Raw genomic sequence first — 25,631 nt, 5'->3', positions numbered from 1 at the left:
TCGGGCTGCACTCAGAGGCCATTAATTTTCTCGCAGAACACTACCAGTCCTCCCGGGACAAAGCTCCAGGTGTGCGCTTAACCAGGACAACGCCCGCTTCGCCAATTTCTATACTACCAGGAGCCAGTGATTCAAAGGCAGGTGCAGTGCCAGAGTACACACCTCCAACTCCATTACCAAGAGTGAGTGTTCCCCCTTCATCCCAGATAAAAGTGGGGAGCAATCTGACAAAATTCTCCCACCAATGGGTGTGTCTCACGACAGATGCTTGGGTACTCCAGACTGTTCGAGGCTTTCAAGTAGAATTCTACAGGTCAACCTGCCAGCAGGCGTGGCCCAGACCACCATTTCTCCTCAACAAAGAGGCCATATTTTAGGCCACCCCACATCCCAAGGACTTCATCTGCAATCTTTTCCTGGTCGACAAACAGGACGGGGTCAACGTTCTCTAAACAAATCACAGAGAATTCGACAAATGGCTGATGTACCACCATTTCAAGATGGAAGGAATTCATCTTCACGATGTACTCCAGCAATTTGATTGGATGGTGCGTCCGGACCTGAAGGACGTTTATCGGACCATTACAATACTTCCACCACATCGGCGTTTGCTTCAGTTTAGGTGGCTGGACCAGAAATTCTAATCTACTACTCTCTTCTTTGGGCTCTCTTCGGCACTGTGGTGCTTCACAAAGGTCTTCAAGCCAGTAGTAGAACATCAACAAGCACAAGGGATGAGAATGATCTCCCTGGAAGACCTGCTCACTTTGAACGTATGACCCAGGAATCTTGCTACAGCTGCAGACGACAGTGGACCTTTTGGACAGTCTGGGGTTTGTGATAATCGAGAGCATGCCACTCCTAATTCCTTCCAGTTCCATGGAGTTTTTAGGGTTTGTGTTCGATTCATCATCAGAAACTTTGGGCCTTTCGTTTCTGAAGGTGGCAAAGAATTGAGGCAAGCTCTGACCAGACAATACACCTCCCTTCAGCAACTAGCATGGCTGGTGGGGTTGCTGTCCTTCATTCAGGCAATCTTCCAAGGGCCTCTACATTACAGAGCGCTTCAGCATTTCAAAGCCCATCATCTGCAGAAAGAACTCTTGTACACCCAGCTGGTACACTTGTCAGACAAAGCCAAGGCAGAGATTCGCTGGTGGCTCGCCACATGGAGGCAGCGAATTGGAGAGCGATCTTCGGATCCAATCAAGATTTGGTCTTCGAGTCAGACGGCAGCATTTTGGGCTGGGGCGAACACTGTGGGGAACTCCACACAGGAGGAATCTAGTAACAAGAACAATAGCGCATAAGCTGTCTAGAGCTCCTGGCGAGGTCCTTTGCAGTCTGCTGCTAGACCAAGTACAGAATCCAGTCTTGTATGCTCCTTAAGAAGGACAATGTGTCAGCAGTGCAATACATCAACCAACTGCGGTGAACCAGATCGAAAACCCTATCGCATCTAGCGTGGGAATTTTGGCAATATTGCCTGGACCATCACATCTCGGTCACGGGCAAATACCTTCCCAGCCAAGCGAATCAAGTCGTGGATTGGCATTTTTGCCATCTTCACGATTCGAGTCCCTGGAAACTGGATCCGGGGGTCTTCTTGCTCAAGGACATATGAGAAGCTGTCTCAGTGGACCTGTTCGCAGCCTGGTAGGATCACCAGTTGATCCGGCTTTTCAGACCAGACCCACTAGCGGTGGCGACTGATACGTTCAAACTTGAAGGAACGCAAGAAAGGACTTGTATTTTTATCCCAATTTTCAATGATCACGGGGGTGTCGGCTCTGGTCCGGGAGGCAGAAGTGGTCTTGGTGACACTGGTTTGGAGGTCGCAAGTTCGGTTCCAAGTTCTGGTAAGACTTTCTTCTCCCCCACTTTCAATCTCTCCTACTCGATCAGAACCTTGTGCTGCATCGGTTTGGCAGAATACAGGCACCATTGGAAAATTCTGGGACTGTCGAGCCAGGATGAAATCCTCTTGTCCACAGCATGGGCAGACAGTGGGACCACATGGTGTAGATCGGCTAGGACAAGATGGATGGGTTGGTGCGTATGACGGGGTCTGGATCACATGGACGCAGACATAATTCACATTCAGAATTTGTCAGATCGGTCCTCTCAAGGTTTGGCATACCACTCCAATACTTTTCGCTCCGCTATTTCAGCGGGTCATGTTCCAATTGATGGCTCCCCTGTGGGAAAACACCGCTTTGTGAGGAGGCTGCTGTGGTATGTACACTCTCCTTGCCTCCGTAACCTCTGTATTCAACCTTGTGGGATGTTAATCAAGTCATCAATCATTTCCTATCAAGGCAATCTAACAGATTCCTGTTACGGAACAAACTTTCGGCCAAGTTGGCCAAGTTATCGTGCCTGGTGTCATGTAAAAGGGTTTCCAACGTTCGAGCTCTGGATCTCCCAGGTAGAATGTTTTCCCCATCCGCAGTTTCTTTTTACAGTCAGTAGAAAAACTAAGTTGAATACTCTTATTAACTCATTCCGGTCATTTGCTGATTCTCCGAAACTGTGTGTAGTGAATAGTTTGAAAGAATATTAAGAGATTACGGAAGAGCTCTACCCGCTGAGCAAGAGACCGCTCCTTATTGCCCTGAGAAAACAATACAGAACAGTCTCTTCACCCACGACTGCCCATTGGATACCCTGGGTCATCCAAGAGGCAGGAATTAATGTGGGAAATTTTGAGGCACACCTAGCGAGAAGGGCGATGGCCTCCCAAACCTGCCACTTAGGTGCCCAATTGGAAGAGATCTTAAATGCAGCGGACTTGTCATTGGATTCTACCTTTATGAATCCAAGAGGGGGGCCAGGAAAGGCCTGAAGTCAGACCTTTGTACCTTCTACTAAAATTAAAATGTGCAAGTCAACATTTTAAGTGCCTCATCAAACACCCTTCACTGTCTATCCAACAGTCACACAGAAGCCAATACTACCGCACCCCCCACCCCCTTCATGCCTGCACAACACCAATCCAACTTCAAACAGCCATCGAATGACATGGCACACTCAAACAACAAAACGCTCCAACTCATGCATCTGAATGCACACACTGTTGTGAAACACTCCAGACATGGAAGACCCCAACTTCAATGCACTAGTAAAAGAAAAACAGGTTCAACACCACTTTCCAGATGCCCTTGTACTCACAAGCTATAATATTCAGTTTGCATATCACACACACAAGAAAAGAGCCAGCCTCATCATTCAAAAGTAATTTGGGTCATGTATCCTAGGTAAACAAGTGTCAATCAAGTCCATACACTTCCTCACATGCCAAATTCAGATATCAACAACTCAGTCCACAACCTCCCTTCTGTCTTCACGGACAGAACAGATTCCACAGACAAAGAATCCCAATACCACCCTCCTCAAGGATGTCAACTTCCCCAATAATTCAAGCTCAAAGAAAACAAGACTCTACTAACTCACAGGAACTCAATATTGTAAGGCATGTCATAGAACCAACGTCAAAGGCCACATCGATCCGACATTTCCAACTATCCAAATGGAAAGCACCCATAGCCCTGGATGGACTATTCCATCACCAAGCACCAACCATGAGCGGACGTCAGTTTCTTTCAGAAGCTTGTCTGCGTCCTCAGATGCCAATCCCATCAGAAGGTTGGAGGGAGCAGTGTGACAATTCCTAAATTTAAATCTTTTTAGATTGAAAAGGAGACAACCCACAGAATGGCGAGGTGGGCTGGTGGTGAGGCATCTGGATTTACATAGAGCATCCACTAGAAAGAGCATTCCAGAAGGTAATTCACTTGTTCTTCTGGTAGATACCTCTAACTGCAGATTCCTTATTAATAGATACCCAAACAGTACCACCCAAGGTGGTGGGTCTGTGGAATGGCTAAGATCAAAAAGTCCTGCACAACCAAGCTTGCAAATGCCCTTTGCGAAGTACCCGAAAATCAAGGCAATAGTGCTTTGTGAACATGCACACGGATGACTTAGAAACCTTTTGTCAAATACCCAGGACAGGCACTATGTGTACCAACAAAGTGCTAGCAGCCTTAGCCCAGGAGGAATGTTCCCGTCAGACCTTCTGGAGGGTGCTTCTTAGACAGGGCAGAGAGAACTGTCCATCGTGAGATGGTCCACTCCAACACCCTGCTTTTCTTTGCCCCAGACAACCCAACAAAGAGTTGATCGTCCACCAGATGTTTCTGGGTACGATCGATGTACAAGCTCAAAACTCTTGGTGTTCAAGTGTTAAGAGTCTTATCTCCGCCTTTAATGGATGAGGCAGAGATATAGAAGGTCAGGAGAGCGATAACTTGCCTGAAATGAAAAAGACCACCACCTTCAGCAGAAATGTTGTTAGATTTCTTGGCACCAGCTTATTCATAAAAAAGGGTTGCATAAGATCTGAAGCTTATTGCACAATGTACTAATGCTATAACAACCAGAAATACCATCTTTAAAGGCAGGAGGTGCAGAACAACTATATAGGCTCAAACTGGGTGCACGTTAGTCAAGTAGGAATCAAATTTAAGTCCCACTGTAGCATCAAAGGGCTTCGGTGGAAACATAAGTTGCTAAGCTTTAATAAATACCAGAGTGCTCTGATCTCTCCTTTTCAAGGTGGCATCCTCAACCAGGAAGTGATACATCCATCACCATCAGTGATATGCCGCTGGTCCAAACGCAATCAAGAAGTTACTACTGCAGATCTAGGGCAGTCTCCTTGGAAACCTGGATGGACTGACAGGTTCCCTTGATGCTGGGCCCACTGAGGCTTCATATCCCATTGTAGTCTCATGTGTGCCATCTGACATGATATGTGAACAGGAAGCAGGAGGCCATAAGACCAAGAAACCTCAGAGCCTTCCTCAATGAGACCCAGGACCGAAGCTGAAAATATCCAGAACATAGTCAACATATCCTGGACTGTGTGATCTGGAGGGAAGGCCTTTAAAAGCACGCTGTTTCCAAAAAAGCTAGGATGAAAGGAAGTATCTGCAAATGAGTCTAGTTTAATAAGGACCCACAAGATTTAATGAGGTTTGCTGTCCTCTGGAGGAGGTCAAAAAGTGACTAACAGCCAGTCGTTATGTTAGGGAAAGACAAGGACCTCTGAAGAGTAGAGACCACTGAACATCTGAACCCTCTAGGAACACTGGTGATGCCAAAAGGGGGCATAGCAAATTAAAAGTGCTCATGGCCCCCCTTGAACTGCAGATAGCACATGTGGGCCTGCACGATAGGGATGTGAATACAGCTGAAAGAAGTGGTTGACCCGGCTTCTTCCAGGATGGCTGTGTGACACTAAAGGCACAATAAAGAGGTTTAAAAGTTGTGGCCAGGAGGGTGGGGATTGGGATGCAAGTCCGTAACCGCCTGCTCGCTGTCTGTTGGGCGCCCGGCCCACACTAAAAAGGGTTGGGAGGCTTGTTGTGTGGGCAGTGGGGAATGACACTGCGGATACACCAGGCTCCCAGAATATCCCTTAAACACTGGAAGAGGGAGGGGGTACTGCCAAACTAGTGTTGAAAGGCCAAAAGAGGGGGCCATGGCTCAGCTCTCAAAATGTTTAATGGCAGAGACTTGTCAATTGACCGAAGGACCAGAACATGGGTTTGTCCACATGCCTAAGGAACTTTCACTGAGGGCTTCATTAATGGGAGGAAGTTCAGTCCGTGCCTGGCCAGGCTGAAGGACTTCAGTAAGGACATTCGTTTTTACCTCCATAGAGAGGATGTGGAGGTCAAGGACATCAGCAACTCTCCTGTCACAACGATGTGCTTTCTTCAGTTGCTGGTTCAGGAAGGGGGACCAACCCCGGAGCAGGTGAGGTATTAAACCCTTGGGGTCCTGTACCAGTTATCCTCAGAGTGTGGGGCAAACCCTTCCCCATCACCCCACTGTTGTCTCTGGTTGAGTCTCAGCCAAAAACTTAGTAAAGTGTCTGAGTGGTGATGGTATAGTGTCAGAGTCAAGGATATGGAGTCTAGACAAATTTGGCTGTGATTCTGATGCCAACATGGGTTGTGTATTCCCTTTCAGTGGCAGCGATGTCAAACAGACTGGAGCAGATTTTGGTACTGGACCCAAAGTCGGCACTAACACTGCTGTGGAACAAAAGGATCCATGGGGGTTGAAGGCTCACTAGAGGGAGCCAGAAGTGTGACTAAGATGCACAGTTCGACCTATCTAAAGGCTTTGGTCTGCTGTAAAATCACAGATGGACCTGTAAACTCAAGGTGCATTGGGACTTATGCAGGAATTGGCTCCTCAATGGAACGGAAGTGAGACCTGAAGGAAGATTGACAACCTTTTGTCTTTATAGATAACAAGAGAGGGAGGGGCCAGAATCCCACTTGGACCTCTTAAAGGTCTTTTTGGACTTGAATAAGACTTTAACACAAACATCTGCTGTGGGAATCTCAGAGCGGTCCACATTCTTGATTTCAAGCAGGACCTGTATGGAGTCTTGCTGTGTTTTGCCAAGCATGGCTCCACGTTTTCAGATGGCTTCCAGATTCATCTGGCACAGTCATTTTAGGCCCTGGAGTCCTGAACTAAACCTAGAAGCACAACTCGTAAGGGCCTGCCAAAGACAACTGTTTGTCAGAGGATGCAACAATTTCCCTTGCATACTGGAAGAACGTAAGAGAATTTAACCCCTTTGGTGCGTCGGACGGCCGGGTGCCGCCCGACGCACCCATGCTCATGTGCGTCAGACAGGTTGCAGCTGTCCGACGCACATTTCACTGGAAATCCCTGTGATGCAGGCACCTGAGGGATTCCCTTTCACCCCAACAGCCTGAGGAGCTGGGGGAAGGGCTTCCCGAGGCTGTCTCTTTGGTTTCTCTGCAAAGACGATGAGCGCGCATGTCGCACTGACATCATTGCAGATACATCAGAACTGAAATGAGCTGATAGGCTCATTTCAGTTTCACTTTCTACGTGCTCAGGGGGCTATCACAGTCCCCCAGGCACGTAGAAAGGCAGGAGAGGTATCATTGGAAAGGGGAGAATCTCCCCTTTCCAATGCTACCTCTCACTAGTGGATCCCTGCTTGAGGATCGACCCAGGAGGGATCCACCCACTGGAAACCAGGGAGGGGGGGGGGGCGCCCCTTTGGCAAGGGCCTTTGCTCCTCCAAAAATAATTTAGGGGAAATCACACTAGGCACCATGGATTTTTTTGGGGGGTATATAGGAGTGGAGGCTGCCAAAAATGGGCATTCCAATGCCTGCCCACCCCAAACCCCAGCCTTTCTGCCTCCCAGGGATGCAGATGGAGGGGCTGAAAGCCCACTAGACACCAGTTTTTTTTTTTTAAATACGTAGGGGTGGGGCTGCAGAAACTAGGCATGCTCCCTTTGCCAAAACAGGTTTTGTGCCCCCCTCCCCCCAAAAGGCAGATCGGGGCAGTATCCCCTTATATGCCCCCCGTTGAGGGTGGCGCCTAAAGAAGCATCCCCCTAAAAACGTATAAACAAACTACCCTCAAGGACCCTGCTTTGGGCCCCCCTCAATCTTTGAATTTTTTTGGCCCTACCAGGTCATAGGCACTTGGCCCAGCCACACAAGTAAGATATAATTTTTTATCAGGAGACTGAGGGGAAAGCAGAGTGGTAGGAAATGTGTGCTGTGCGGTGATCCCACAACTTTCCCACACAGATATTAGAGGAAAATGTGAAATGTGACTGTTTAGCTAAATTTGAGGTTTGCAGTGGATTATTGGAAGGAAAATGTTGAGGGATCAACCCAAGCCACACCCCCCTGTACTCCCACAGGTGTCTAGTTTTCAGAAATGTCTGGGTTTTTTAGGTTCCCCTAGATGTCTGAATACCCGGGACCAAAAACACGTGCCCACCTATCGATCACAAAACAACCTGGTTTTTCAAGGGGGTCACCTGCATTTTTGGTCCCGGGCTCGGCAGCCGTCTAGGGAAACCTACCAAACCTGGACATTTCTGAAAACTAGACACACTGGGGAGTCCAGGGAGGTATGGCTTGCTTGGATGTCCCAACTTTTTCCTACCCAGAATCCCCTGCGAACCTCAAATTTAGCTGGGGAAAAAATCCAATGTTTCACATATTTCTGTGTGGGAAAGTTGTGGGATCACAAGGCTTACACAAATTTCCTAACACCAAACGTTCCCCCCAGGTCTCCCGATAAAAAAGGGTACCTAGCAGCAAAAGGGTACAGGGAGAAAATCATCAAGAAAAACATTTCTTCATGGAACAAAGAAAGGAAGCGGAGCTTTGAATCCGCCCCAGAAAGTGCAGCATGGACGGATATCAGCACAACTGGGTGCACTTATATGCAGCTCTACACATCCCTTCTGGAGGAGAATGAAGTCGGTGCAGAGTTGCACGGCACCATTTAACTGCATGTAGGAGCACTACCTTTCACGCTACCAGATACAGTATGGTGCATGTGGATATTTGAAAAATAAGGAATTTGTGATTAGAAGTATCAATCACTTACAGTCTACTATCTCACCACTCAACACCCTGAAGTCACCAATGGGATTCACTTGCAATATATTTCCATGATCCTACGCTAACCTCTCCAGCAGACACCCATTTAGCCACCTGACTAGGCCCTAAAAACTTTCCATTACCTGCGGAATCTGCTAGGGAACCCTTGTGTCCATAGTCATCTTTAACTAGGTGGAGCCCCTTGGAATCTAACACATTGATGTGAGCATCAAAATTCACAATATGCAACTATACAGAAACGCCTCCACTTTCAACATTGTTTCCAAAGCGCCTACTCAATTTCATTCAGGTCAGATACTTCTAGTAATCTTTAGCCATCTGCTGGATATGTAGCTTAGCATTTTGAGTTTCCCAGTAAGCCTTATTGCCAGCTTTTAATGTGCACCTCTGTATCACAATCTTGAGTACACTGGGTTTGGTGTTGATAAGCAGATATTTCTCCAAAAACATCTACAGATCATGCAATGCCTGCTGCTACACCCACAATGTGTACCTGGGACTTGGTATCCACTACCCAGTTAAGGATATGTGCTTGCAACTCTTGCAATCACCCAATTCCAGTATGTGTAACCACTCGTGTTACAGATGAAAGGTTGGCTGCATGGCAAAACAACCTGGATAGTCCTCAACAGGGCTAAAGATGCAGAGAGGGCTTTATGACCAGAGGAAGCACGCTGTCATCATCTTTACTTCCAGGGGTTCAAAGTAGCTGCACTGAAACTAGGACTCTAGGCAACCCGCCAAAAAGTCAATAAGGAACTCAAGATACACCTTTTAACAGATTCTTCCTTTGGGTTAAGGATTACACTCACTCATTCAACTTTATCCTCCATTCTAAAAAAACAGGACAAGATCTGTCACTTCACGTCCAAAGATATGTATTCTCTGTGCTTTGTAAACAACTTCACATTCCATTGTAACCAGGTCTTGGATTGTGTCAAAACATGGTACATTTATATGTAAACAATGGTTGTACTGTTATTTAAATTGTTTTACTGAGCTATAGCATCAATTTGTTTCTAACACTTCTAATTGTATCACTTCGAAATTGTGATGTATTCTAGTGAAATGAATGAAGTTCAGTGTTAATGTGAAAAGCAACACTTCTTTGCTTAAAGCTCTACCATATATCCTTAACCCTACATCCCATAACTAAACCCGTACACCCTTAATCGCCATAGAATATACCTTCAATATCATGTCCCAAATACTTACCCCTAAACACTATACCCAATCAAAACCTTTTTATCTGCATACCCTTTAACCATAACTCTTTACTGTGAACCCGTACCCAGACCACCTACACCCTAAACCTTCTAGCTTGAACCGAAACCTCATACCCTTTACCTTTAACCTCAAACCCATAATCCTTAACCCAAAGTCCAATACTCTACCCTGGAGTCTCCAACCTTTTCTGTAATAAGAGCTACTTCATCTCAAAGAAAATTACCCAGAGTTACTCATACAATTAGTATTCGAATAGTCAAGCAAAACCCCACCAGTGGCCAACATATGCAAGATTACAAGCAGCAATGTAAGAGGCTTTATCAAAGTGATATGCCTCTACATGGGTTTTACATTACGGTCACAGCTGCAATGTCCCTGGCGCCAAGTTAATAATAATAGTAGTAATTCTCCAAAGTCGCATGATTTAATCACTCATAAGCACTTTGAATATATTTTGTAAATTCAACCATTTTTCTTCAAAAATCAGTTTATGAGAAAATATGCACATTTTAGCTTCAATTACACACTTTTCAGGTTTAGGATACATATTCTAATACAACCAAGCAAAAGATAATTTGGTAGGCTGGACTCCACAATGGATAGCTAAGGTAGCTGAAGAGCTACCAGTTGCTCACAAGCTACTCGTTGGAGAAGCCAGTTATATACGCAAAAACCCTGAACGCTACACCGCTAATACACACACAACTAGACATTAACCCTATACTCATTGCTATTAACCTTATACCTTGGGGGCGTGGCCACGGCGGCGATCGGAATGGCCGCCTCTCCGTGAAGCTCCTCCATGCGGGCTCCTGACGGCGGCGCCTGAGATGTAGTCCGCTAACCTTACCCTCCACATCCTTGCGGATCAGACAGCTGATGTCGCCCCGACCACCCGAGTGACTCGGAAGATCGTGGGAGCGGCCTTGGGAGCGTGCTCGGCGGAGGAGAAGCGAGGCCCTCGGCGCCATCTTCTCTGACTGCGCCGGATCGCTGGTGAGTGCCGCGCGGCGCCTAGTTGCCGGGCCTTCGCCCTTTCGGACGACTCCTGCGGGGTCTCCCGCGCGCTGCCCATCCGCCGCTGGCTCCTGAGTGGGGGCCCCCGGTTACGGTATTGACCGCGGCCTATCGGCCCGACGGTGGGCCGGAGCCGGGGCCTCGATTAGTGGGCCTGGGCTGGGTGCTGGGCAGCGGGCGGGGATTCTCGCTGGGGGACGGGGGTGGGGGGGGGGTGGGGGGGGGGGTAGTGCGGTGGCTCGGGGGCGCTCCTAGGCGATCCTTGGCGGCCCCGCCTCAGACGCACTTGGGGGGTTCATCGAATCCCCCCATTCCTCCTGCTGCAGGCGACGGGAGAGGGTCGCTCCCTGCCCCATTGACATAAGCGGGTGCACGCAATACATGAGACCGGGCCTGCGCTGCAACCTGGGACTGGGCCTCGGATGCTGCCTGGCGACATAACATACCGTGTGGGAAGCTGGCCTAGCTCGCATTCACCTTGATTGGCCACAACTCACAGTGGAAGGCTGAGACTTGCCTATTTGTGGCGCTGACTGGAGCTTTGGTGTTGCACTACCGCTTTTCCCCCTTCGCGAGTTGCCTTGGGCGTTTCTCCCCGACCACACTCTGTGCTGCCGCGGCGATGGGGAAGAGAGACCCTAATCAGAGGAAGCTTAGTTTCGATAAGTCCTCCCTTCTCGCCACGGACCCTCCACCTGGTTCGGCGACTGGTGCTTCCGGCTCGACGGACATGGGGGACGCCACGGCTATGGTCGCCACCATGATGGGCGAAATGCGCGCCGGCTTCAAGGCGCTTGACACCCGTTTCGACAGCCTAGACCAAAAATTTGCGGACATGGGCTCCAAGGTGCAGGCCCATGATAGGAGGCTTGACGTGGCTGAATCCAGGATATCAGACATCGAGGATGGCGCCTCAAAATCACTTAAGAGACTGAAACGGGTTGAAAAAATCCTTAAAGATGTGGCCATCAAAAACGAAGACTTAGAGGCGCGTAGTCGCCGCAACAACATTCGTATTCTTGGCGTGGCGGAGACGACTGCCACGGGCCGGTTTGATACCTTTGTAGAACACCTCCTCATTGAATTATTTGGCAGAGACACCTTCACAGCTGGCTTTGTGGTCGAACGCGCACACAGGTCGCTGGGGACTGTTCCTCGCCCTGGCCAACTGCCACGACCTATTATCGCCAGAATCATGAATTTCCGCGACTGTGGCGCAGTGTTACATGCGGCACGTGAGGCTGGGGAGGTCCAGTGGCAGGGCAGCAGACTGTCCTTTTTCCCAGATTTCACGCTGATGGTCCAGGAGGCACGCCGCAAGTATAATGGAGCCAAGTCCACCCTCCGGAATTTGGGTCTGAAATACGGCATGCTGTACCGGGCCAGGTTGAAAGTGGACGTTAACGGTAGATTCCGCATTTTTGACTCTCCCACTGAGGCACAGGACTTCTGTCATGGCTACAAGAAACAGAGCCCGTCAGCTGCCCCCGGCTCAGCGCCGCACACCTCTCCCCGCAGCGGCACACAGTCTAGTGCTGACCTTTTTGCTGAAACAGGCCAGGGCTGATTGCTTAACGTTAAACACTTTTTGCACCCCTTTTGTTATTTTGTACATTGGATGTGGTCCTTCCGGATTTATTGATTGATCTCCTATTCGGAAACCGTCTGTTGGGATGCCCGCATGGTGTGGCGTTGCTACCCCCATGGCGCAGGCCTTGTTGATGTTTTCTGGGGTTTTGACACACATCTTTTTTTTGCTACAACGCTGTTTCCTTGAAAGGTCACCAATAACTGTACTCTGCACTGTTGTTCAGCGATTGTTTGGGGATCGCCTCTCTGGGGACTATGGGAGGCTGGGTGGTGGGTGGGGGTTGGGATGCGTTTTGTTACATTGGATATATATGTTTGTGAGAAGTTGCGAGGTACATGGGAGTAGCCTGTTGTATGCACCACTGTCGAAGATTCACTATAATGAGGCAATATGGCCAGGATAGGATTGCAGTCTGGCCCGTCCAGACTTACTTTGATGTCTTGGAATGTTCGTGGTTTAAACACCACGAGGAAGCGCAAACAGGTACTGAACTACGCAGCGCGACATAGTGTGGATGTCCTCTTTCTGCAAGAGACTCATTTGGTGCAGTCGGACACGGTCTCAGTGGCTAGGGGTCACACAGAGTATTTTCCTGTTACAGCAGATACGCAAGAGGTGTTGCAATTCTTGTGCACAAACGTGTCCCCTTTGTATTGACGGGCAGTAAAACTGATGGGGAGGGTAGATATGTGCTGATAATGGGAGTATTGTTTGGTTATAAGATCGCAATGGTGGGAGTTTATGGTCCCAATGTGGATCCCCCTGCTTTTTTCCACGACCTGCAGATGACGCTGCTTCACTCTGACATAGATTTGTTGGTCCTGGGTGGCGACTTCAACGTATTGATGAATCCTGACAGAGACAGTACCTCTCCCTCCCCGGACAGCAAACCCAGGGCCCGCTCAGTGCTGGCGGAAATTTGCACTCGCTTTTCATTACTGGACATAGAGGCTAGACTGCATCCACACTCGCCTGATTACACACATCATTCTGGTTTCCACAATACCAGCACTAGAATGGACTACTGGCTCCTTTCCCCGGGCATTGCGGGCTGGGTGGATGGCCTTTCTACGCTACCTCGCATAGTATTGACATTGGCAATCCCCAGACTGGGGGGATACGAAAGGCAGTGGCGATTCCCTGGCAGGGCTCTACTGGATCCGATTTTTAAGGAGGACATCCGTACTGCCATCGATGACTATTTTGATATAAATACTGGCTCGGTCACCTCCTGGGCCACGTTATGGGAGGGCTTCAAGGCCACCTTGCGTGGGGTTTGTATCGCCAAACATGTTGGTTCCCTGCGTGAGATCCGATCCACCCTGACTCGTATTGAAGCGGACATCACTGCGCTAGAGAAGGAGATCCTTGAGGGTCCCTCTGCGGATCATGAGACTAAACGCCTTGAGCTCCTTCTGGAGTTTCGAGAAGCTGCGGACCGGGAATTGACGTTCATGGGTAAACACTACACGGCGCGACAGTATGGCGAGGGAGATAGGCCAGGCAAACTATTGGCGCAAATATTTCGCCCGCCGCACCAGGCAGCTTACATCACAGAAGTGATTGACACACAAGGTGCGCGGCAACACTCCACTTCTGATGTTTCCAACACATTTCTGTCATACTCTGTACACTTCCACACTCTCGGGGGAACAATGCAACCCGGGTCCGTATTTGAATGAAATTGCCATGGTGTACCTAGAGAAGAACATGCAGGAGTTTTTGGCCATGCCCATAACGCCAGATTTCATCATCGAGGCCATTGACTCATTGAAAGGCTCCTCGGGCCCCCGGTCTTGATGGGTATTCGGCTGACTTTTACAAGGAATACAAGGAGGAACTTGTCCCTAGGCTTGTCGAGGTATATGCAAAGGCGCTTGAGGCGGGCGTCCTGCCACCCACGCTCCGGGAGGCGGTTATTGTTTTAATACCCAAGCAGGGCCGTGACCTCTCTTTGTGTAGCTCCTACAGGCTCTTATCCCTATTGAACCTTGATTACAAGATTTTAGCCAAAGTCCTAGCAATCCGCTTGGCGCTGCTCGTAGAAACCATCATTTCGCCGGCTCAGTCCGAATTTGTTCCACATCGATCCACCTCCCTCAATCTTCGAACACTGTTTTCCGTTTTACACAGAATTGAACCCTCCACCCCGGCTGCAGCGGTGTTCTTGGACGCGGAAAAAGCGTTGACACCATGGAATGACCCTTTTTTTTGGTCAATTATGAGACGAATGGGAATGCCCGAGGTGTTTGTGGCGACTGTGGAGTTACTGTACTCGGCTCCCACCGCCCGTATACGATTGAATGGCACCATTACTGAAAGCTTCATGCTTTCAAGAGGTACCAGTCAGGGATGCCCTCTATCCCCGCTCCTGTTCATCATTGCGATGGACCCTCTGGTTCGACATTTTCAGGAGAAGCATCTCCACCGAGGGCTCCAGTTCCGCACCGGGCCACTGCTCCTCTCGCTATATGCCGACGACACGGTTTTGTATGTTCTGACTCCTCAGTCCAACTTGGAGCCGCTGTTGTCAGAGATTGCCAGTTTTGGCAACTTCTCGGGCCTTAGAATGAATTGGCATAAATCGGTCATTTTTCCACTCACCCCCCCCCCACCCTGCAGTGGAACTGTTCGTTTCCACTAGAGTGGTGCCCCGACTCTGTGAAATATCTGGGGATTCACATCCACCTCGACACAGTTTCCATTGTCCGTTTGAATTATGGTCATGCCCTCGATTTTTTGGAGGATCACACGGAACGCTGGCTCCATTTGCCATCATAAAAATGATTGTCCTCCCCCGGTTCTTGTATTTATTCAATAACATTCCGATACCCCTCACCAAGATTTTTTTTCCTCAACTTCGCTCCTTGTTGCTGCGTTTGTTATGGGGCGGTAGGAACCCACGGGTGGCCTGGCTCACTCTGACACTTCCTTACGAGCGTGGAGGGTTTGGCGTACCGGATTTCTATCTTTATTACTTAGTAGCACAGGGCTCGTACGCTTACCCCTGGTTCCACCCAGATGCCAGATTCCACATCTGAAACCTGAAGCTGATTTGGCCCTCCCTGTGGCCCTCCCTTCCACCCTTCCTAGGGGACTCCCTCGGGACCCTCAAGACATACAGCCTTTATCCACTACATGTTGGGCTTGGGATAAACTGCGACGCCTGCTTCATGTTGAGAAACTATACTCACCTGCTCTACCGTTGACCTACCCTCACTGGCTCCCCATTACAGGCGAATCGGTGGTTCGGCGCACACTGTCCAAATTCCAACTGCACACGGTCGGCGATCTTTTCCCAGACGGCCATGCTTTCTCCCTCACGGAAGATCACCGCTTCACAGATAGGACATTTATGGACTCATTCACTCTGACTAGGCTTTGCTCAATGCTCAGGGCTGAATTCCCCACATATCCGCTCCCTCCTGATGAAACCCCTGCACTCACATTTATCATACAGAACCAGTCTGGGGCGCATGTTGTCTCTAAGCTCTACAGGATGTGCCTTGCCTCGGTCCCCTCCTCTGACGCAGCGGTGCACTCCGCTTGGGAGATCGACCTGGGCATCCAGATCACGGATGATCAATGGGCGGCGTGTTGTTCCACCACGAGAGAAGTGTCCATTAACACCAGACAAACTCATACACTTTAAGTTCCTGAGGAGGATGTATCACACTCCAGTACTTGCACATAGAATTGACTCTAGCAGGTCGCACCATTGCCCTAAATGTAAAGCCCCACAGGCGGACTTCGCCCATCTTTCCTGGACTTGCTCGAAACTGACTGACTACTGGCTACAAGTGCACCGGGTTCTGGGAGACATACTGGGCATGGACCTGCAACCCATCCCCGAAATTGCGTTGCTTGGTTATGTCGCAAACTTCTCGCGTCCCCTTCGAAAGCTGGCATCCATTGGCTTTCTTTTGGCCAAGCGAGAGGTGGCACTGCTCTGGTGTGCTAGGCGCGCTCCGACTGTCCGCGTTTGGCTTCGTAGTTTGGCCTATTGTAACGTTAACAGTGTTGAATATTCTGAACAGATTCCACTTGCTTCAAGACCGATTGACATATGGGAGCCATACCGGAGGTATTTGGCGAGGCTCGCTCAGGAGGCACAGTCCTGATCGGTTAATCCCTTTGTTCCTACGGGGGTGGGCTAGGGTAGGCTCTGCATCCACGCGGAGACCGCCTCCATTGTTATTTTTCTGCGGGACGCGTATGATCTGCACTGCAGCACATTGTTACCGGGCACCCCAGTGGGTGGCGGGAAAGACACATGAACTCCCTTGGGTGTTGCCTCCTTGATGGGTGGACTCTGCTGTCACTCCTATGGTGTTGGGCGGTGGTCCGGCCTGTACCTGTAGGCCTTGATGTTTTCATTTCCTATTGCGCCACATTGAGAATGAAATTGTTCTTTTTAGTGCTGACTGAACTGCTCTACTGTACTCGCAACCTTACTGCTATGACTTACTATTTGCATGTTGCTTGTAATTTTTTCTTTAGATTCTATATGGTTTTTCATTTCAAGTTTCGTCAAAAAGCAAAAATGTATTATTGCACTGTGTCATTCTAGTAGTTGGCAATCCCTCTGTGATACATTTCATTATTGGTTATTGACACCACGAAAGCATTTCGATATTTACCATGATATGTCTGTATGTGGAAGTGGATTGCTCTCTTGTGCAATAAACAGAGTTAAAAAAAAAACCTTATACCTTTAAACCTCTATACCCAACTCATACGCTCAACTTCTAGATTTTGTAACTTATAGCCCCTAACCATTTCACCCCATTCACCTAGTCTTTAATTCTATATATTATGGTAACAAACACAACAGGAAGTGTTCCTATTTCAAAGGACTTATTTTTAGAACAGGGAAATACTTTTTAGAAGTATCATTTACTATGTTTTGAGGCACTTCTCTTTCCTCTCTATTTTTATTTATTGCCCTTCACTGTATAAACTGCTGGATTGCCTTTGGCGCCTGTACCATCAATAAATATCATAATTACCTTCAGTAAAGATTCTTGTGGTAGATATTCAATCTACCTGCAGATTCCACAACTCTGAATATCCCAGGTGTCACACTGGTTCCAAAAACGTCTGATATAGCTCTCTCACTCTGGTAGGGGGAGCGGGCATTAGAAGTAGAGCCGTAGTGGTAAAAGAGGAGCCATTAAGCACAAACATTTGATCCCAGACATCAGTTCTCATCTGTTTTTAATTGTGCCATTCGTGGAGGTAACTAGGGAAAACATCTGTATGGGCAACATTGTGGAACAGCAATCAAAACTGCTAAGAGGACTATGACCCTCCTAAAGGACAGGGAAGCGTGTGGGGTTGGTGAGGAAACTCAGAAAGAGTACCCACCCAAAAGAAAGTTGATAACTAAAGGTACATAACTTTTTGATCTGATGGATACTTCTATCTGCAGATTCCTTTTGAATGGCTTTCAAAGAAGTACTCGCACGTTAAGGAAGGTCAGATGACAAAATCCTGTAGAACGGAGCGACCAAAATGTCACTGCTTTGCAACTTCAAAGTCCAAAAACCTCTAACCAAGGCTACAGTGGAAGGTTTTGCCTGAGTGGAATGAGCATGGATTTACTCAAGCTATTCCATTCTAAGTGTATGTCACATTTTGATGCATACTACAATCCTCCAGGACTAAGTCCTTTTCTGAAATATGTTGGCTTTTCTTTCTGTTTGCGTACCCTCTGAAGAGCTGATCAGACTCAATTTTGTGCAGTCAGTTTGACAGCAAGCCGGTGGCCCAGCCGATGTAAATGTTCCTCCTCCTTTGATGGATGGGGATAAAAAGGTGGGCAGTGTGAAAGGCTGCGCCAAATGGAAGGAAATCATCAACTTTGGCTGGGAGAAGTTGTTTCATTTCCAAGGACAAGCCTGACCATAAAGGAAGTATGTCAACAGCGGAAGAACGCTCAGGTCCTGCACCTCACAGAAGTGTCTCGTCAAAGTCACAACCAGAAAAACGTTTTTCAGTTTTAACAATCGCAACATGCTTGGAGGGGCTCAAACGGAGCAACAATCAGAAATGTAAAAACAAGGTTCAAATCCCTTGGGTGTGACATAGGGAGTTGTGGGAAACCGCACAACCACCAGTGACTTGAAAAGGGAATGTTGATCTGGAAAGCATGGAAAGGCTGTGAAAGCCGCCATATACTCCTCGACTGTCCCTACTGCACATCCCTAACTGCAATGATAACTGCAAAATGTCCTATAAATGTGGCTTCAAGTGGTCCATCTGGCATTCAAAGCAACAAATTATGAATCTGGTCCACCTATCGAAGTACAAAAGGTTTGTGGAGCGGCGACAATCATGTTCGGATCTAGTAAACCACCTCCTGTGGCAGCTGAAACGAACTCAGGTGTCCCAACTCAATCTCCTGACAGAAAGGTGCAGCTTTGGGAGATTGGGATGCAAAACCTGCTCTTCCAACTGGGAGAGGAGGACCACCCTGAGAGGAAGATGCAGTAGAGGACACCAGGAGAAGTGTGGGTGGTCTGTAGACCACAGCCTTTTCGTCCAGTCCAATACAATTGAGAATTACTTGGACACAGTCTGGGCAAATTAACTTCAGAACCAGGGAAATCAAAGGTATCTGCAAAAAGTTCCACCAGACGTGCAGCCCACCTGAAAGTGGAGGTGTCCACCAACACAGCAACCACAGCTGTGGGCATGGTGCAAAAGGATTGCTTGAGAGTCAGGTTCTCCTCTGTGAACCAACATGAAGTCTGCTGCAGTGTACCTAGAAACAACAATGAATTTCTGGAACCGCTGTCTGTAGAGGCACTACTGGAGGGGGTTTTTCTGTCAGTGTACGTGACCAGTCGGATGTAGAAAGCAAATAGATGCCGGAGCAGCAGAACAGTCAGGACTGGTATCCAAAAAGTCAAAATCATCTCCAGAATGTTCAGGAATATCCGTGGAGGAGAAAAGACTTGGAACAATGTTGTACCCATTACTGTCCCTATGCACAGGAGACGTTGAAAAGGCTTCCAGGGGAGCATGGGCAGAAAAGCCCAGATCAAACAGTAGGACTGCTGTTACCAAGAAAAAACAAAGGAAATGATGGACGGAGCGTTGACAATACAAGCACTCACCCCCAGTCAACTGATCTGGGTTTAATCCATCACCGTTCTTTAGCCCACTCTGCCACCCCAGTTCAGACATGGCCATATGCAAATCAGTCTGACCCTGTGCCTCATGGGAACAGTCCAGCCCGAACTGCCAAGCCATGCCTTCCCTGGACCGGAAACAAGCTATCGAGGACCGGTTTCTGGCATTTCAGTCGTCTTCAGCCCGGCTTGCTTGAATCCAGTGGCAAAGTGAGCAAGGGACTCACGTCTGAGCATACCCTGCCAACTTATGGCGAACAAAGAAAAACCAAAGGAAATGATGGACGGAGCGTTGACAATACAAGCACTCACCCCCAGTCAACTGATCTGGGTTTAATCCATCACCGTTCTTTAGCCCACTCTGCCACCCCAGTTCAGACATGGCCATATGCAAATCAGTCTGACCCTGTGCCTCATGGGAACAGTCCAGTCCCTTGCTCACTTTGCCACTGGAGTCAAGCAAGCCCGGCTGAAGACTGCTTTAATGCCAGAAACCGGTCCTGGGAAGCTTGATTCCGGTCCAGGGAAGACATGGCTTGGCAGTTCGGGCTGGACTGTTCCCATGAGGCACAGGGTCAGACTGATTTGCATATGGCCATGTCTGAACTGGGGTGGCGGAGTGAGCTAAAGAACGGTGATGGATTAAACCCAGATCAGTTGACTGGGGGTGAGTGTTTGTATTGTCAACGCTCCGTCCAACACCACCTTTGGTTTTTCTTTGGACTACTGTTACCTGCAATTGATTCAATACCCTCTGTAGTAATCCTGCTTTGAGCAGCCAGTGCAATTGCAACACAAACTACTCTAGGCACAATCTGCTTAACAACTTTAGAGGTATACATTCACAAAGCTTCTGCTTCTTACTGGAGAGCTGGCAAGACATATATGCAACATGACTTATTACCATCCTATACTAAAGAATATAATCCCAAAGATTTTCCCAGGAACAGAAAACAGCAGAAAAGCTTGAGATATCCGAATTTAAATGGAAGAAATGCAAGAGCAACTCCAGTGAGAATAATGTGACCATGCTATCATATACAAGACTTGTCAACCACTGAAGTCTGTACAAATCCGACCAGAAGTAGCATATTTTAATTAAAGTCAATCACTTACTTTTTGTGAAGAAACTCCCCAGCGGCTACAGCCACAGGCCGGTGTGCAGAATATACCAAGTGGTATACATTCTCGCAGTCTTCATTAGATAGGGCCTCTTCACTTCCACTGAAAAAGTCAGAAATCAATACCTGAACCAAAAGAACTTGCATATTTCAGTTCTTCCACCACCTCCCACTAATAAACTCACGCAGACTATATCTAGGAAACATTTTTAAAAGGTTTATATGCACGGGAAGTATGACTTACCTGTAATTATTGTTGTCCTGAATTTGCATCTCACATGGTTACACATGCTTTCTAAAATTACTCAACCACCCCAACTATCAAAATGAAGATACCAAATATATTTGATTTAGCACTTTCATTTTAGCAGTCTACCACAAACAGCAAACAATGCACACAGCAGTAGCCAATCAAATTCAGATGGGAAGTCTGGAGTGTTAATAGGACTATCATATATAACTCAGGAGACTAAAAGGCTAGATAATTTCAGTTTTGATAGGCATCTAAAATAAATTAAAACTCCGTGTAGTCACTTATTGGAAGAATCCAGGAACATTTTTTTAAGGGCATATTTCTTACAATTACATTAAACACATGGCTATCTAAAGACATTTATTAAGTTTACATTTAAACAATATATTGAAATTTAAAATGAATCTTACCAAAGAAACTGATTACAGTGTGTTTACTTTCTTCCTTTTATCAGTACAGTAAATGCAGGAGCCTCATACAAAACATTTTCCGATGGTACTTTAAGCAGGCACCTGCTCACATCATTTAGAGTGCTAGATGAAAGTGTATGATTATACGATCAGTAACGTAACGAAACTTGAGACACCCCCCCCCCCCTGCAAGGTACGTGGAGGAACTCCCTCTGGACCCAGTCAGAAGCTCTCCGGCCAGAGTACTGTGCTGAGGGAGCCCCTGGAGCTTGAGCTCCCCCTCCCCATACCGTGGCGGCTGATGTTACACTCCTACACTATATCTATCCTCCTGACTTGGGGTCAGGCATGTTATTTTAAATGAAGCTATTCATGTTGAAGAAAAAGGATTATGGTTATGTGGATTACATTGTTTCCATTTTAGCTTTCCCTTCTAACTTCGCACCTTTTTGAGATGGTGGTTAGAACATGTTTTTCACTAACACAAACAAATCTCAGGTAAGCATTTAATATGGATAGACATTGTTGTTCTGTAGTTTGCACTGTTAGTTTCAGGGACGTACTAGAACGCAATGCCTTTGCTTTATTTTGTGCTCATAGGAGACAACTTTTTTGTACCCCAGACTAAGTAAAGATGTTGTCCTGCGTCTCTTGCAAAATTAAATAAGGATGGTGTTTTATTATTTAAACAGCGTCAGTTCTGAATGCAATTAAGAGTCACTTCACACCGCAGTAATCATAGAAGCGGCTGAGAGTTGTGAATGAGATGCAGCTCCGATGGCCCCGACATCCATTCTATAAAGGAAGATAGCTGCGCAGCCAGATGTGTGTAACAAAGCACACTCAGACGAAGTGCATTTGTTAATGCGCTGATGCAGACTTCCGGAGACACTACACCAAGGTATGGGGTTTGATCATTCCAACTGGATCTGGCGAAAGGGTGCTCCCACCATGCTCCCACTAGTATAGGGGTATTAGTAATATATAGGAGTAACAATTGGAACAGTTGAATTATATTTTTTCAAAATTGTAATCATGCTTAGGTCAATGATGTGTCTCACCAATCTAATAATCACAGTACGTGTTTTAATTACATGGATTAGATCTTTTCAATAAACATTTGAAAATGTATTATTGTTTCTTCTCTATGTGAAACCCTGGGTATGCAAAAGTGAAATGTGAAAGATCTGTTTCCACTAACTCCTTGGGAATAATAATAGTCATGTTTGAGGTTGGAGACAGCATCTGCAACTAAGGAGGTGTAGGAGTTTAGATGCAGTATTGTGAGCTAGCAAAACGTTTACAGATTAATAAGACAGTGTCCCTGTATTATGAGGTTTTGTTGATCCAATCCACATTCCTACTAAATTGATAAGAACCGTGTAACACTACAATTAAGCAAGTTTTGCATTTCCCTCTTGGGGTCTTCATTTCTGTTCATTAAAAAGTTGACAATGCTGGTCATCTATTGCACTAAAGATGTCTGTGGAAAGGAGGAAAGCAAGTGAATATTGATTAAGCAACTAAGTTTGACAGACTACCTTCAGTAATGGTTCTGGGGAGAGCAAGTTTAACTGTTTAGCAAAGGCAAGCATTGATTCCCAAGTGTCTGCTCTAGAAGGCCAGACATCTCAAGATCAGCAATGGTTGAGTGGCTGTTATAGAATATACTGCAGGCCTACATGAAACCAGTGTGCTTGCCCCTTTTGATAGTTTGTGGTGATGCACAATACTTTACAAATGGAAATGGGTGGCTTTTCAGTAGAAAAACATACACAGATGATTAAAGTTAACAGATGTTTGACTGAACCTTCTAACGTCTTGTGTTCTCACTGTACTAAGGACTCTTCAGTTCATGGCTTTGCTGAAACTTCTCTGCTGAAGAGGCAAGCTTAGGGAAAATGCAACCAGTGCTATAGGTTGTGTAGTTTATATGGAAAGTCAAAGTATCCTTAACAAGGAAGTACAATGATGAGTTCACCGGGTAAACCTACTATTAAGGAAAGTAGTACATGTATCTTGCTCACCATACCAGACAAAATAACCTATTAAGAAACTAAAATAAGTTGCATATTACTAGTGGGGTGCAAGCTTGGCATCCAGAAAGACCGAAGGTGTCTGAACTGTGCAATTAAGAGTTATTCCCCACAGAATGGGGGCCAACTATGCACACAGTTTATCGATGTCCAACTGGGACCAGATTAGATTGACCGAAATGGAAATACATAAAGAACAGAAATGGATATAAAAGTAAGAACTAATGCATGGCCAGTGACTAACAGTTTTTTTTTAAGCACTTCACATATGATCCTGAGGCCTGATACGTCTAGACACTGAGAAGAATCAAGAAGCTACAAAAAGAATTGGAATCATCTAGTGTTCTAAAATAAATTGGAAAAAAGGAATGTAAAGTGATGCAGTTACCCCGATTGGAAGGATCTCAATTACTACCGTGGACAATGAACTAACATGGATACCCTTTTCTTTAAATTGAACACAAGGACAGTGCAATAAGAGAATTAATTATTTCATATATGACTGTATATAATGTTCTACATTTAAGTAATAAATTGCTCAAGGAACAGAATTATTACCCATGGTCCTGATGGTTAATCCCAATTCCAAGGTAATGCACTAAATAAGTAGATGTTAGCAGGTCCAAGTGGGAAATTGTGTAGCTTACAGGTAGTAAACTTGGAGGAGATTGTCAGACATGTAAATGTTGTTCTGTTTGATGTCAAAAATCCATCTTCTGTTATTTTATGGCAAATTGACATGCTGGGCAATGCGATCACCCTGATGTGCAATTACTAGTGGGATTAAGTGGAAAGCCCCTCTTCACTCAGCAGTGATCTTATCTTTCCAGTTCACTGAGACTGCTGACCTCCTGGACAATGTTGTAAAAGCCTTACACTCTTTCGAACATCAAAAATATATTATGCCATCGAGCCAAAAATAAATAAATCCTCATTGCTGACTGGCATTCGAGCTACAAATCAATCTTTCATTTGGACCGAAGAGTTCTCTTCTAAAGGACAGTAGTTATTCAAGGTTGTCTAGTTTTACACACAGATATGATGGCCTTTGTGTTGTTGGGTTCTGTGAGGAAATCTTTATAAATTAGTCACGGATGAGGCTTCTGCCTTTCAATTATCCAAGTAAATAGACGTTTATCTTATTTGAGCCCCCACCACCATGCATAAAGTAAAGATGAGGGTAGAATACATCCGATCGGAAGGATGGGAAAGAGGCTTTGTTTCAGGGGAAGGCCAGACTAGCTAAAACGAGTAAATCCATCACATGAGAAGCCAACCAAGTGACAATAAGACAATAATGGTATGCAGTAGGAGGGCATCAAGTCCCTATAAGTGTTTGGTAAACCTACAATAGGTCTTTTGCAACCAGGTATCTTGCAGCATCTAGCAGGCTCAACCTACAAAATGATTGGTTCTTCAGCATCTGAATGTATGAGAGATTCAATGCTGCAAATGTTTATACCCCAGCTGAAGAACACATACCCAAGGAGGACCGGTGGTCTATAGTCAAGTAAATATAATGCACTAAAACGAATACACATTACTATATCAAGAACCAGCAATTTCTACTCTCGATATACATTGTTAAACCACTACAATAAATATTTTTACATGGGGTTTATCTTCAGAATTAAAAATTTCCTAGCTATCGTAACGGGAAGTTTCAATTCTATTAAGGACTCGGAAGCAAGTATTATGTAAATGTAAATGTAGTATACTTGTAAAGCGCACAGCTGCCCCAGCAACGGGGCGTCCCGGCACTGTATAACTCTGGGGAACCCGTCCTGGCTTTCCCTGTGGGATGGTCCCTTGCTGGGAGTCCCCAAGGTGGAGCCAGGCATCCCCGGAATTGGTGGGGCCGTTGTGGAGATTAGGCAAGCTAATGCCCAGAGTTGCCGAGTGGAACCCCTGATTAGAGTAAGCACCGAAGCGAGAATTATCAAGTCCGCTGACCAAGGTCCACGACCCTGCCGCGTCGGGAATTGAACCCTGGTCCCGGGCTGACTTCTGCTCTCAGGCCTGCTGCCTCTAACCAGTGAGCCACACTACTCCACGATGCTTATGCTTTATCTTTCTTTACTTTAATGACAGCAGCCATTTTAAAGTCAACAAACAACAACTATTCCCAGGATACATCGGGAATATCAGAAAAACCAATAGTGTGTCTATATCCAGAGCGTCTCCTGTTCTCTGCTCCAATCACAGGTCCCCGAGGTGCTGGTAGTCCTCCTTCAGTGTCCAATCTCTTGCTGTAGGTCTGACAACCCAGAGTTCTCACAAATCTTGTTTTCCAGAATCTCCTGAAACGCAAAACAGAATATAAGCGACAATCGTGGCTAAAGTTTAGCCTG

At 46.7% G+C, this 25,631-nt stretch overlaps 1 protein-coding gene across 3 annotated transcripts in view; it reads right to left on the bottom strand.

Annotated features, from left to right (window-relative positions):
* STAG1 (STAG1 cohesin complex component) overlaps positions 1-25,631 on the bottom strand; it is a 1,346,357-nt gene that overhangs the window by 552,924 nt on the left and 767,802 nt on the right. For all 3 annotated transcript variants that reach the window (XM_078665875.1, XM_078665876.1, XM_078665877.1), the window contains exon 13: positions 20,577-20,684. In XM_078665875.1, coding sequence (XP_078522001.1) covers positions 20,577-20,684 — 108 coding nt within the window. The remainder of the gene's footprint in view (positions 1-20,576; positions 20,685-25,631) is intronic.

The sequence above is a fragment of the Lissotriton helveticus genome, chromosome 11, assembly GCF_964261635.1.
Source record: "Lissotriton helveticus chromosome 11, aLisHel1.1, whole genome shotgun sequence".
Taxonomy (NCBI): Eukaryota; Metazoa; Chordata; class Amphibia; order Caudata; family Salamandridae; genus Lissotriton; species Lissotriton helveticus.
The sequence above is the reverse complement of the archived record's forward strand: the minus strand, read 5'-3'. Positions and strand labels throughout refer to the sequence as shown.